Source organism: Trachurus trachurus (assembly GCF_905171665.1).
Source record: "Trachurus trachurus genome assembly, chromosome: 14".
Lineage (NCBI taxonomy): Eukaryota > Metazoa > Chordata > Actinopteri > Carangiformes > Carangidae > Trachurus > Trachurus trachurus.
The window spans coordinates 21919249-21934330 of record NC_139903.1 but is presented as its reverse complement, the minus strand read 5'-3'; the positions used below and the strand labels follow the sequence as shown (position 1 = coordinate 21934330).

General features: G+C 40.6%; 1 protein-coding gene across 1 annotated transcript in view; it reads left to right on the top strand.

The window, feature by feature from the left end:
• Positions 1-15082, top strand: part of cadm1a (cell adhesion molecule 1a) — a 358139-nt gene that overhangs the window by 302898 nt on the left and 40159 nt on the right. The window contains exons 6-7 of the mRNA XM_083986794.1: positions 357-453; positions 6173-6345. Of these exons, the coding sequence (XP_083842920.1) occupies positions 357-453; positions 6173-6345 (270 nt within the window). The remainder of the gene's footprint in view (positions 1-356; positions 454-6172; positions 6346-15082) is intronic.

Sequence of the window (15082 nt, the reverse complement as noted above, 5' to 3'; positions counted from 1 at the left end):
AGGAAAAGTCGGCTAAATTCAAGTTTTATCAGTGAATATACTCGTTGTTTTTCCATGTGGACATAATTTGCAGGAGACTAGTTTGTGTTAGAACAGCAGGAGTGAACAGCATTTAAACGTGTTTTACAGTTTTTGCAATGAATGTAATTCCACTGACTCCTCAAAGGCAATTTGGGATCCAAAAAGTATTACGAATTTACTACAATACAAGTCTGGAATTTATAAAAAAAATTTAAAATAAAACGAAAAAAAGATTCAGAAAGCAGAGGTAGAATAAAGTTAGAAGATTCTTTGTCATTTGTGTTGTCCCAGCATTTAATTTTCTGTCTCTCTCCCTCTCTCTCTAATCCCCTCAGACAAACCGGAGGTAAAGATTGTGGTGGAATTTCCTCAGGGTCTGACCAGGGAAGGAGAGAACCTGGAACTGACGTGTCAGGCCAAAGGCAAACCCCAGTACGAGACACACACACACACACACACGCACACTTTAACCAATTAAAAATAGCTATAGGCTGGGAAGCCGAACCTACCAGCTCAGAGATTCAGGCTTATGTATTCATGCACATACCTTGATGTTTTCCTCGGTCTGTGCATGAGTTTCACTGCTGTGATGAGTGGAGCTACAGGTAAGTGACGAATTACAGGAACAGACAGGAAAAGAATGAACAAATGCATGCACTTGTTAATTTCCATACAGTGAACGAGTGGCTCAGTAAATGGATTGATCACATTGACCAGCAGCAAGTAGTGTAGGGTTATATCGAAAATAATCTGCATACAATGCATGCAACTAAATTCTCAACAATTTGGCTTCAGATTGGCATTTGAACAATGCAATAAAACCTAGAGATCTATTCCCAAATTCAATGAAAGGATGGAGTTGTCAAAAAGTGTCTCCTTGTTCTAATTTAATTTCCAAATAGATCTCAGCATTGTACACAGGACAGAAATGTAATGTTATTTGCAAAATGAAAAGTGGCAGAGTCAGTCAATATGTATGTACGGCATATAATAGTGATGGAAATATGGATATGAGAATAGAATATAAAGGCAAATATTAAAGCACATATAAGTACATATTGATATTCACAATAACACGGCAGAAATTTCAGTTCAGGCTGAACCACCCTATCCTTGGGTTACACTCTACCTTTCAAGTTGAAGAAGCAAATAAGTCCTCCAGTCTGCAGTGAATAGATATTAGACCCTGAAATAAAAAGAAAGTGCAGTAAAACAGAGGGGAAATAGAAACTGACTGCTCATCTTGACAACCGCAGAAGCAGCTACAGTTTAATTTATGTAAAAAATGCAAGGTTAACTTATGGGAGTGCTCAAGCTGAACAGAGCTTCAGAAAAAAAGACTCTACTTTGTCGTTCACATTCCTCATAATGTCAGTGCCGTCAACATCGTCTGACAACTGTGAGAAGTTTTTATCCTATTTTTATGAGAAACAAATCATATCGCACCGCTGATCTCCCAGCTTGTCTGAGAGAATCTGTAACCTCTCATCTAAAGGAAAAGAATATTAACTCAGTATACTGTACTGTATATCAGTGTATTGAGTGAGACTATAGTTGAAAGCTACTGTATCCTCTGTACTTTCAAGTTCCTCTTCAAGTTCAACTTACTGTTAATTCATGATCTTTACTGTGTTATTCTGTTGTCGCTTTTATTATTATTATAAAACATCTATATACAGTATATTTATAGTCTTGTAATATTACTGAACAGTAACAGGCCAGGCCCAAGTTTTCACCAATCTGGTTTTGGCATGAGCTGTTGAAACTCAGTTTAAATCATGAATTCATTACATATACAACAAATTATGACACTGTAGAATATCTCTTTAAACAAGGTGACAACAAAAAGATGAAGTTGAATACATAATAACAATTTGTGGCACAGTTTTAACATCAAGGCATCTTGAATAATCTCAGGAGTCCCTCAGGGTGCTGTTAGAAAATAAAAGACTATAGTTTCCATTTCTCAGCTACCTCCTCACAAATCCAACCCTTTAGTGGGGAACACGCCGCCTGTGTTACATGAGCCAGGCGGTTCACATTGCTGAGCTGCTGTAGAGAGTCATGGCTGCGTCTCTGCAGCTGCAGCTCTATCTCTACATAGAGTTCTCAGGTTACTGGAATGATGGATTTCTTTTCATTATTAATTCATTCCTGATTTGTTTTTGACAGAAAATGTCACTATAATACCTCTGTCCCCACATGCAGCTTTACCCATGGAAATGCTTACAGTATAGCTGAATATATTTGATATATTTTATGTCTGTGTCATATTAAGATTCAGCCAAGACATATGTAACATTGAAGTGAATGAGACATCAGCTAGTCTTTTTCATGTTGGTTTTAGCAGGGAAACGCATGCAGTTCATGTGAAAAATAGACAAGTGATTGAATCTCTAGCAGTTGTGATGTGTGTGTGCACTGTAAATGTTAACATGTGCGCTGAAATGAAAACCAAAATGTTCTGCAGCTGCCACACACACACACACACACAAAACGCAACCAGTATTTCCTGGTTTTAAGTTTGATGAAGATGACGATGTCTCATCCAGAATATGCCGAGCTAGTGTAAGAAATGGTACATGTGAACATGAGATAGACTCTCATTCCCCATAGCCTGCCCATTCATAACCTGGGAGAGGGCGAACAACTGGGTCAGATTTGATTATTGCCGTATTTGCAATGGAAATTTTCTCTAGGAACATGAATTATCGGCACTGTGTGGAAGAGGAGGCCAAATCTGGCCCATGAAGCTGAAGTGGTTGTGCTCACCAATGGCTCTACAGAACTTATCTCCTCACTGAGGGCAGAGATCACTTCTAATTAGGAGATGACATTCGGCTGATGGATAACAGGGCTGCCTCGATACAAGTGCATGTTGTAGAGAGTAAAACTATGTCCACAGCTGTGAATAATGTTACAGAGAGACCCGAGGCCAGACAATTCTAAAGGACCATTGCTGGATACATAATCATGTAATTGAATGCCTGCTATTTTCTTTTTCAGGACTTTCAAAATGAATATTTGAAACCAGCCTGTAATTATGAAATACATCAGAATTACTGTGTGATATTTTGTGCAGGTGTTTAATTACCACTGCTTTAAAGGTGGAGGGCAGAGCAGAGGGGTGCATTAATAAGAGCGATGTGGATCTTAATATCCAGCATGTACAATTTTCGAAGGACGGCGGGTGAATGGGCATGAATAGGGTGTTTTTGTACTAATAGTCTGCAGGTATCTGTGCAGACGTTGTGAGACTGAGGAGTATGTTGATTGACTAGAAGCACTGGATGTGAACAAATTAAGTCAATTTTCTGATTAAAGTTAAAAGATTGTTTGCGGAACACCAAGCTGAGCATTGAGAACCGACCCCGGGTCATTTTCTTTCTATTGCATCAACAATAAAGTTATTAAGGGCATTTATCTTTGTTAATCAGTTATTTGAAATGTCTGGCATCTGAGCATCTGAAAGCTGTTGCCTGTCGCTCATTAAGCTATTATTCCACATGTATCATCTGTAAACACAGGTGCTGGTTTGTTTAGATGACAGGTCTTTACTAAATGAGATGTAATGGAGTGCAAATGAAGCCATTAGAACCAGCAGGGTGAGAGAACTTCAGGCAGGAGACCTGCCGAACTACCCAAACATCAATACAGTGCCGGAGATGTAGGTATCAATCACAGTGTGTTGACAAGGCCGTTCAAATTTGAACAGAACAAACTAATCATGAGATGAAGCTGGGGTTATGAATATTACATCAGAAATTGTAATGTGACCAACTCAAGGCTTTTTTCTCCTTGTGTAAATCCAAATATGGAGAGTTGCAATGGATTTTAATGGCAACCGCAATATTTCCCATAGTGCTTTATTGTATATCTAACCACAGATGGAGGTCAGAGTAGAAAACCCAGGCTCCGATGTGACAGTTGTGGGCCGTGTACAGTGGCTGTCCTCCCCAGCCCTCCTCCCCGTGATAGCGTAGTAGTGGTTCATTCATTCAGAAAGCGTTGCCTTTGCGGACAGCTATTACTTTTGTCACCGCAATGTGACCAGGAACAGTTCAGTAGTATGTAAACAGAAAGTCTGGGAGACAAGGCTGCTCAGAGCCGCCGTCTTCAAGCCCACAGTGTCGAAAGGTATTTGAAATTCAAGACAGGTTTTTTCAGGGAAGTGTTCCGTTAAGGGGATTAGTGGCATAAATGATTAATGATGATTAGTGGTTATTATTGAAATTTTAATTGAATTGTAATTGCAAAGTTGAAATTTTGTCCTGTCGAGGCCTTGAGTGTGACTGTGTGCTCCTGCCAACGAGTTTTGTCTGAGCAGGCGGAACCTGCTCAGTAAACATCATCCATTGTGTGTGAATTGTGGTTTTGCATCTGCACAGATTACTGTTATTTTGTTTTGTTTTGTTTCCCATCAGTCACTTATTTACCTGAGCTGTTGTGCGCGCCGACAGTCACCTTCACATTTCCCTGTGCAGCGAATTCTGTGCCGATTTCAGTAATGGATGAGGTCACAGGTGTTGCATTTACCGGTCAGTTTAGTTCTGGACTGTGCAGGTGGAGAGAGGGGAGGGGCTGTTAAAAGCTCAACCACGGCAGGATTCTGACTTGGTGTCAAACTTTCTGAAGGTTTAAAACTATTTATAACTCTCTGAAGGGTACAAATATAAGAACATGCAAAGACTCACACACACACACACACAAAACCAAACACCATGTACTTCTGAGTTCCTCTCCCCGCCAGCCCCCCGACAGTTTTCATACTTGGCATAGAGACAAGCGCACTAGCCGTAGTCATTTTATAAAGATGAAAACACAATCAATACAGTGAGCCGGGAATTGGAAGTCATTTTCATTAGAGCTGCTGAGAGTTGTGCAGTCATTACCAGCAGATAGCACAGGGGGCCCCGTCTGCAGGCAGCCATTTGTATTCTAGACGCCTGCCCTTCTTCTCTCCTTGCAGCCCCATCTTACCTCTTTCGTTTATCTCTGTCTATCTTCCTCCTCCAGATTCACTTTTCCCTTCTCACAACATCCTATCCACCTATAGAAACTCTTTTTTTTCTAGCTCATGTCTCTCATGCCATCTTAGGAAAGGACCTATTTATTATTTATTTACATTTCATTTCATCTGGAGAAAGGCTGTAATAGACACGGCACTCTCTTTTTCAAGCAGTCCACCACAGCCATTAAACACACTTGTGGTTTGTTTGTTTGTCGTTTTTTTTTTTTTTTTTTTTTTTTGCTATTGAGCTCCAGCTGTTATTTCATATTTTCTCTTCCTGGATTTTTCGCCTCATCTTTTTTTTTCCTTCTCTTTTTTCCGCCCTGCTGTCCTATTTGCTTGCTCCCTCCACACCAAATGCTTTAAAATGGAGGGAAACAAGTTAAAACACCACAACAAAATGCAACAAGAGAGACCATCAGCACACGCTCAGGGGAAATAACAGTAGCTGGCAGTGGCCATTGGAAGTTGCAGCAGAAAAATAGAGGTGTTTTGTCTTTTTCTTTTCTCCTCACCCCCTGTGACTCTGGGCGCTCTGAGCTCATTGTCATAAAAATGGAATCTGTCACCCCACTATAAACCTCAGTCAAGGTACAAAAACGAACAAATACAGACACTTGGTAGGCGCCCACCTACACAGCAACACTCATAAGTATACAAGCATGGAAAGCCTGTAATTTTGAGACAAAGCTGCCATACAGTTATTGTTGCTTTTAACTCTCCACAAAGGGAAGGGTGTTATTTTATTGTGTCATGTTTTTTTCATGTGCTAGCTCTCTTTGATTAGCCTTTTTCCCAAGTAAACAGCTGCGAAAACTAGAAAGAAAGGAGATTATTTTTTTGGGGGGGATGAAGGTCAGGCAATCGTTTTTGGAGCTCTAGTTAACAAATGTTGAAATGTGTCATGTAATAGAAATTCAAATAAGATGTTCTATGTATTAATAGAATAGTCCACTATATCAATTAGGGGACTATTCTTTTAATATGGTGTGGTATTAGAGGTAGTCTACCAAACTAAGTAAGAAAAAAAAAAAAAGATCCATATTTTGTTAATGTCATCTAATGTTTCATTCAACCACATCCACTCTCCTTCTCTTTCTCCATGAAATCTAACTGGTGTTCTGGTTTACCACTTTTCAGGCCACAACGGGTGAACTGGGTGAAGGTGGAAGATGATGTGCCATCTCATGCCGTCATTACCGGTGGTGATCTTTACATCGAAAACCTAAACAAGTCCTACAACGGCACCTACCGCTGTGTTGCAGCCAATTCATTGGGGGAGTCCTATGATGACTACACCCTCTTTGTCTTTGGTACGACACTTACACTCTACTGTCTCTCTCTGCATCTGTATCTCTATCCTATCCCCTTTTTACACTTTTTACACGTTTCTTCTTTCCTCCAGATGCACACTCATCTTCTACATCTATGGTCTCTTCCTCTTACACAGTTCATGTCTGAATATTGCAGTCTTATACATCTCTAACCCACCGCCCATGTGTACACGTTTAAACCATTGACTGATCACACGTTTCATCTCAGTTCACTTTTTATGCACGGAGCAGGAAGTCCAAGTATGTTATGCAGTCAGTAACACCGTGGAAGATTGTCCCGTGAACCTTAACACCAGAATCATTTAAATGTAGACTGATGAGAGATTTACAAGACTGGCGAGTTGTTAGCACTGGCACTCATTGCTTGCACCGGCAGCATACTAAAGACTCCATAATCCAACGTATGCAGACTGACTTTTAAATCAGGACTCAGTTTCAGTGAAGGTGCAGTGTACTCTTAATCCCTCCCGGCTTCCAGCTGCACTGTGGATGTGGACACGACCAAAAGCTTGTTGTCACGCTCTGTCCACTTTGTTTCTTTGACATTTCTACTATCATGTAGCTTGATTTGGAAAAATGAGGCCCAAATATTTAAAGAAAATACAATGCCACTCATTGTATTTTCTTAAAGTATTTGGGCCTAATTTTGTTTAGATTATATAATGAAATATGATAAAAGCTCAGAAATATGACATTTAATTTTTTTGTGAGATCTCTAGGGGGCAGGTTGTGCTCTTGGATACATGACCTCTAAAATAGTGGATGTAACTCTGAACTTAATAATCTAAGGCCTTGTTCACACTGCCATTCCAAATCAAATGTTTTATCACATCCAGATTGCATCTAGTTTGATTTGTTGACAATCTTAACAGCCAAAAACCACATGAGATCCGATTTTTACACAATGGGGACGTATTTTTTGTGCGAATAAGTCGCGTGGCAAATTTTTATTTTCAAACCCTGGTTTTCATCATGAGGCCTTCCATACTGACCGCAGATGTTACGCGTCAAAAATGCGAGTGCATCTCCAAATCGGAGTGCGGTCAATTTTTCTAAACTTTCGCCCGGCGAATAAACGCATCAACCAATCATGTGGCGCAAAAAGGAGGTACGTCACAACACCATGACAACAATGTAAACAACCTGTGTCTCTCACCATCTCCTTTTATACTATACAGTCTATGTTCACCACCTTGTCCTGTTTGACAAGGGACACAAACTTTACAGAGACAACGAAATGAAGGACGATGTGTGGTGAAACATCTCCGAACAGCTTGGCTGTCAGGACAGTGATCAGATAGTGAGCTGCTGTGTGGGATATAGTAAAGTTGGTAACAAGACGACAGTGGCACAGCAGGTGTTGAATAGGCTACGTGAGGGATAATGAATGAGTTGTTATGTTAAACGGATTTAAGGAACGACATGGAGGCGAAGAACCACCTGACGCAAAGTGAAACTTTGGTTTATAATTGTCGCATCTGTCGCATAATTGCATCACTGCTGGTGTGAATGGTTTTAATGCAAAAGATTCACCCCTGAATTTTTCGCAAATTTGTGTCTTTTATTTGTCACATCCCCAGGTTGTAAAGGCCTTTAAACCACATACTGAGGTGGTTTCACATGCAAATCTGAATGGATTTGTACACGTCCGTTGCAATGTGAACGGCTCCCTTGCTCAAATAGGATTTCTGTGTCACTCACAGCGTCACACGAACAAAAACAACGACGACATTGCATTGTCCAACGTCCCCACCGCGCAATTCCACTGCACACCCCGTTCCACCGTCATTGCAGTGGTGATGGCCGCACGAAAGGCACCACAACACATCAGTTGCCTCGGTTGCTGTCGCTTCCTTGCAATTAGCAGACTATTTGTGCTGCAGCTCCACATGAGTTGGGACAGAAACAAGCACAGTGTACTGTCGTCAGTTTGCGAATCGGATCTGATCACTTAATATGTAATGTGGACTGTCGGTCAGTAAAATCAGTTTTTGATCAAATTTGCACAAAAAAAAATTGGATTTGGGCTGCAGTCTAAACAAGGCCTTTGTGGTTGTTGTGTTAGTAAACTGGTTGACATCAGTTCCACTGAGTCATTGAACTTTGTTTTGAATGCAGAGATTTAATAGTTGAGGTTCTATTGCTAATGTTAAATCCAAGTTAAATCAATATTGTATTAATGCCCAAATTACAAATCGTAGATCTGTATGAAGGAGCTTTACAATCAATACACAATATAACTTACAATACCTTCTGCCCTTATACCCCTGATTCAGGTAAGGATGGACCCCAATATGTGTTTAACTCAAGTATACTTTTCTTCGTTTTATTTTTACTTTTGCATGGACAAAACCAGAAATCCAACAGGTGATTAATATACAACAGAAGAGTGAATGTATTTGGTGCGTTGGTGCTTCCTCCTCTATAAATCTGGACGAATCCTTTAACCTGCATCTGCTGTCTTCTTTCTTTCTTTCTGTAGCTTCCATACTGACCCAGCATCCTCCTCTCTCTCTCTATGGAATCCTCTCATCCTCATAAGCATTATCTCAACATGCCTTTTTACTGTTGATACCAATAACATTTTCTCCCCGAGCAGGGCATTAGACTCTAATGCGCTCATTTTCTCTGGCCAAAATTACTTGACAATCACTTTTGGTAGACCCTGAGCCCGCTGAGAAATTATTTTGCTGCTATTGTCAGAGGGAATTAGCACAGTGAAAAGAGTACTTTTTGTGTAGGGGTAGGAAAAGGGGCACGCTCAATGCCTAACGGACACCAGCTGAATGGATGTTATTTACAGCAGAGGGACTTGATGTGCTAATGATGAGTGCAATAAAATGAGGTTCCGTCGCAGATCAGGAAACAGTTTACTGCCACCTGCTATATTACAGCTGTTAGTTTAAACTAACAGCCCCAGTGTCGATGTCTCTGTGTTTGTATCCTGGTTCGATCTTTGGAGGAAACACGCATTTGATATGAAGACACATCACAGTATTAGATAAAGAGAAAAAATTATAGGCCCGACAAAAAAACACATCTTTCTGCTGCTACAGTAGTTACTCTCTAATCTAATGTTAAGTAATGTTGAATAGTACTTGTTGCATATCGATGATCTTTACTTGAGAAAGGTATTGATGATGAATACCTGAAAGTATAATCATGTTAGAAACCAGCAGTGTTTGCAAGGGGCTTTCAGATTAATAATTATTGGTTATATAAAGTCTGATCTGTCTGATCCTTTGTTAATTTTAAACCATTGTGCTCGGTGTAAAAGCCAGCTGTAGAAATTTCTCCACTGAGACATTTTGCAGGCAGACTGATCCTGTAAAGTGCTGCTGACAGCTACAATTGTACTTCAGTGTTTTGTTCGTGCCGGGATTGAAGAGAGGCTGTCCAAATCCTGTCCAAACCGTCCTGTCACAACAGGACCACACTGACAACCTCTCTCCACAGACATTAGACAAAATAGCCTCAGGACAATACATATAATATTTTAGGAAACCAGGAAAACTATGATGGTGGCAATATTTGATAATACAGAGCACCGACCCAGTTGTGATGATATGTGTATAACAAAAAGATGTTGGATTTTGACTTCAGTTGGTCTGACATCCCAACTTATGTTCTTTACTGTAAATTGATCAATGTTTTCCCCTGAAATTTTGGCCACGTTATTATTTCAAGTTAATATTTATATTATTACACTTACAACAATAGCTAGTCAACATATTTGCCATGATACACAATGGCTTCCACTATATACTTAGGGGAAGTCTTTGAACATGCCTTAAATTCAAAGTGTATATGTCCCAGACATGGTTGAGAACTGGGTACCAGACTATAATGGCTCCTGCCATTTCCTTTTAAAGTTGTTTGTCTGTATGAGCCCACTAATTGTTCTCTTCTGATTTTTAATCAATGTATTTGCAACATGTGCAGCTCACTGTAAATTAAGGGAGATTTTTAGATGCAATATTGTGGTTTGCCACTGGAGTGAAATGACAACAAGGGTGCCATGAAACACACACCCTCTGGGACACATTTGCTGTTACCACAAGTATCCAGAGGTGTCACCAAATAAACAGGGACAGAAATATGATGAAATACAAGCTAAGATTAAAGATAACTGGAGCGTAATTCATGAGGGAATGGATGGAAGTTATGGTGAGAAAAAGGTGTGTGTGTGTGTGTGTGTGTGTGTGTGTGTGTGTGTGTGTCTGCTGTTTTGAATCAGATCAATTACACCACACATTGAAACATCAATCAGAGACAGTCCTTTGACTTGGAGATCTCATTGCTCACAGTTGCGTGATCTACAAAGTACAACATTCGTTGACGTATGAATTTTCTGGTAGCAGTGCTGCTTTTTCTCTCCCTGAACAACATGATGTGGGCTCCAGTTTGCCCCCCTCTCATTCACCCACACATCCCCCCATGGTGAGAGAAACACAAAGATAAACACGGTAATGCAACACACGGGCAACTAAAAGCCTTGCACCAAAAAAAAAAAAAAAAGAAAAAGAAAAAATACAAAAAACAAAAAACAAAAACACAGCCGCCATTAAAACCACAGAGGACCTCCATCCTTTTAGAGCCAGTCTTTTGATGACTTTGATGTGTCCGTGGCCCCCACACTACTAATGTCTACTGTAATTCAACCTTCGCCTAGCTAATGGGAAGACAGGATGTTGTGGCTGTGCTGTCAGAAGCTGGGTCTCGTATTATGTTCCAGATCCCCCTCTGCTACACACACGCGCACACACACACAGCACCTCCTGCTCTGCCACTGCCATGAATGCACCTCTGCAGCGGACCCTTTACCTAAACAGAAGCTGTAAGTAGGGTGCGTATCTGGAAACAGACACACTCCCTGGAAAGAATATCAGACAAGCAGCAGGGGAGTGGGTCTGTACGTGTATACAGTGGTGATATAAAAGATTTGGTTCCTTTTGTTTGGGCTGGACTAAACAGCCAGATCATGACTACCTGAGAACCACGGCCCTGGGCTCACTCCAGCCAGACTCTGTTGGGGATCTCGAGTCTCACTTGCCTCTGTAAAAGTTATAATGTCCAATTCAAAGCAACAATCACAGAGCAAGGAGTATTTTTTTCAAACCTGATTGCTGAAGAGGGCCACAATCGCAGAGTCATTTTTAAAACCATGAATTCTGTGATCGGTCCCCCCGCCTCGCTGGCCGGTTGAATCCACCTCAGAGAGATGTGAAGGATTTCTAAATTACTTTTAAAATAAAATGGTGGAGCTGCAGCCGCACTTTAATAGAGCTTCATGTTGACTCCTGCCCAACCTCACCATTAACCCATTTCCATGAAATCTCTCTGTCAACCCTGGAACACACTGTTGCACTTTCAAAATCTTCTGCCTGTCCTCCAGACTCCATACTCACATGGTTTTAAAAAGCTGTATTTCAGACAGATGCTGCAGATATTTGAGCTCTTAATTCCTCCACCACTGGTATTTTTCCTTCCAATTTGAAACATCTCACTGTTAACCCCCTTTTTAAGACACCTTCTCTACAAGCCTATGTTTTCAGTAACCTATGGCCAAGCTGTCATATTTATCATAGATCTCCAACGGTATGATTTGAAGTATAAATTAAATTAAACTTCAATCATCCTGCTCTCAACACAGCTCTCAGACTGTCAGAGTATGTAAACCTGCTGTTTGCAGCCAACAGTGGCCTTGTAAAAATGTAATTGTAAAATGTAAAATGGAATTTTCCAAGAACTGAGCTCAGCCTTTGATACAGTAAAACATAATAGTTTAATGAGCCATTATTGGCACCAAGGATATGGCCCAGAATTGGCTTCTTTTACCTCCTCCTCCTCTTGCACTCTATGTTTTATAGGGTACGCAAATCATCTATTTTAGGTTTCCTCTTACTTACCATATACATTCTACCCCCGGGGCAACTTTAGCACAGCCGTGGCATTGCTTTCCATTGCTACGCAGATGACACCCAGCTAAATGTCCCCATGAAATCTGGTACCACACATGTATCATGTGCTATGTCCTGCCTCGCTGAAATTAAAAATTGGATGTCTGAAAAGTTCCTGCAGCAGAATGACTCCAAATCAGAGGTAATTATAATTACCCCCTGTGGCCTTAGCAGGAGCAGCAGTAATAATCTCTCCTCTAGTCTGGGTGCCGTATCAAATAATGTTTGGGAAGAGACCTTCAACCTGGGTGTTATTTTTGATTCAAAATTCTCCTTTGATGCCCAAGTGACTAAGGTGGTGCAGTTCTGCTTTGCCCATTTCTTTTCCTCTGCAGATTTAGAGAAAGTCACCCTTGCTTTTATCTCTTCCAGATGCAACGACTGCAATGCACTCTGTTGTGGTATCAGCGGGCAAAACATCCAAAGACCACAGTTGATAAAAACACTGCTGCTAGGCTGTTAACACATACTAAGAGAGCCACGCTGCATCAGTTCTTGCTGGCCCTTACCAGCTTCCTGTGAGTTTTAGAATTGATTTTAAGATTTTATTCTTGTTTTTAAGGTCTATAATGGTCTGGCTCCTGCCTACATCTGCGGTCTGCTAACTCCCCATGAGCCTGATCGCTGCCAGAGTTCCTCTGGCAGGATTCTGCTAATGGTTCCTAAATCCCAATATGTCACCAAAGTTGACCAGGGCCTTCAGCTGTGGGACTCCCTGCCAAGAGATATCAGGCTGACAAACTCAGTGTCCTCCTTTAAATCTCTTCCCAAAACTCACTTTTATCACCCTGGCCTTCTTACAGTAGTTGATGATATTTGTTGTTATTTTATGATTTTATCTAGTCATCTCTTAAGTTTTGGCTCTTTGTTTTGATTGTAAATTTTAGACTAGGCTATTTATGTCATATAAATAGTAAGCTATTCATGTTATATAGTAAGGTTTTACAGTGTACATGTACTCCCAGCAGCTACCATGAAAAAGAACTTTCAACTTCTAATTTGAAAAAAATGAAATAAATCGTCACAATATCCACACAAGTTCCCAAACTGTACATTGGAGCCCTGTAACTTAATGATAAAGTCTGCATGGCGCCTCCACAGCCAACAACCACCCTGCTTGACAGCCAAAACAAATGCAGCCACGGCCAGCATCTTTCCTAATACATCTGATTCCCGACTATTGTAACCCTAAGTGATGAAGAGCACCATGAGCCCAGCTGACATTAACAATGTTAGCAGCAAAAAAAATGCAGGCTGTACTGCTCTAACTCTCACTGCTGCTCTTACTTCACAGGGTAAGAAAACACAACCATCAGGGTTTTCCTCTCACTGTGGAGTGAGACCCAGCACCGAGGGGTTTTAAGTTGTTTACAGGCTGCCGTTTACCCAATAACTGAGTTCTCCTCGTCCCCGCTCCTTCACCATCCCAGGCTTTTATTGCACACTAACAGCATGTCTAGTGACCCTGTTGCTCTCAGTCATCTCCCTACTTACTTTACACTTCTTCTCCATTAAAACACATGGGAGTTACTTCAGAAATCACTGTTGGCTCTTAAAGTGAAATCCAACTTGTCTTCCGGGGGTGTGAAGAGTCTTGAAATGTCCCATTTGCAAGTGCTCTAACTTTGCTGAAATTGCACTTAAGTGGAGGTGAAATTGCTGGTGTATAATGTTATGAGGAGGAAAAGTAATTCATCACTTCCAAAACAAATTTGTACGGTGGTTTTGAATGAATCCTGTCTGTCTGTTATTAAGACATTTTAAACATTTGGATTGGTCTGCAGATGTACCTTTGCCATATATTAATTTATAACATTACATAGGTAATACTGGGCATGTATAACACAGTTAATTAATATAATTTTTTTTCACTCAACTGCTAAGTTATATTATGCTATATATATAAATAAATCCCTAGTGATTTGACCGATCTGTTACTTGATATTAAATAAATATTTATATAAATTCATTTATCTATGAATTTGTATATGTTATATATCAATATCTATCATCTACTCCAGCCCGCTTTTGTTTACTGAAGATTAAATTATTGTCATTTAGTTGAACAAAATTTGAACTGTGATTTCTTATAGGCTGTGTGTTTTTGCCGTATATGAACTCCTCTGTGCTAGTGTTTTTTTCTGTTACAGTTTCATGGTGGAGTGGTTACTGCCATGGTGTAAATTTACAGTCTCTCTCATGCTCTCATGCACATGCTCACGTGGAGCTCTTTTACTCACCAGGTTTAGCAGGAATGATTCCTGTCAGGCTGTGTCTCTGCACTTCCTGCAATCCTGCTCCGTTCGTTCAGACTAGAAACACTGATTCATAAGCCTCATCAGTAAACAAGGCCCAGTGACTCAGCGGGAGGAAAAACACATTCTGCCTGTCACATTTGAAAGTCAATGAGCTCCAGTCTTCATAGATGCATTGCACTGGCTATCCTAAAAAAATGGTGGGGGGTGGGGAGGGGGTACAGTCAGACTGTATCACCAGTCTTTCTTTTAATCTTTTTTTCCTAAATTGTTAAGATTTTAATGAGTTGTTGACACTGATGATCCCAAACATCTGCTGGACCTTCACAGTTCAAGACGGGATAAAACCAATTAGACTGCACCACCCCCGAGCTGGAGTTTGTTGGCTCCCAAGCATGTGTGAAACTCATCAGCTCAGGCTTCATCTGCCAGCTGACTTTCCCAATGGATCATTTCGCTGCGCCTTTGTCTCCACATTGGTCTGTACAGCCTTTTATATTG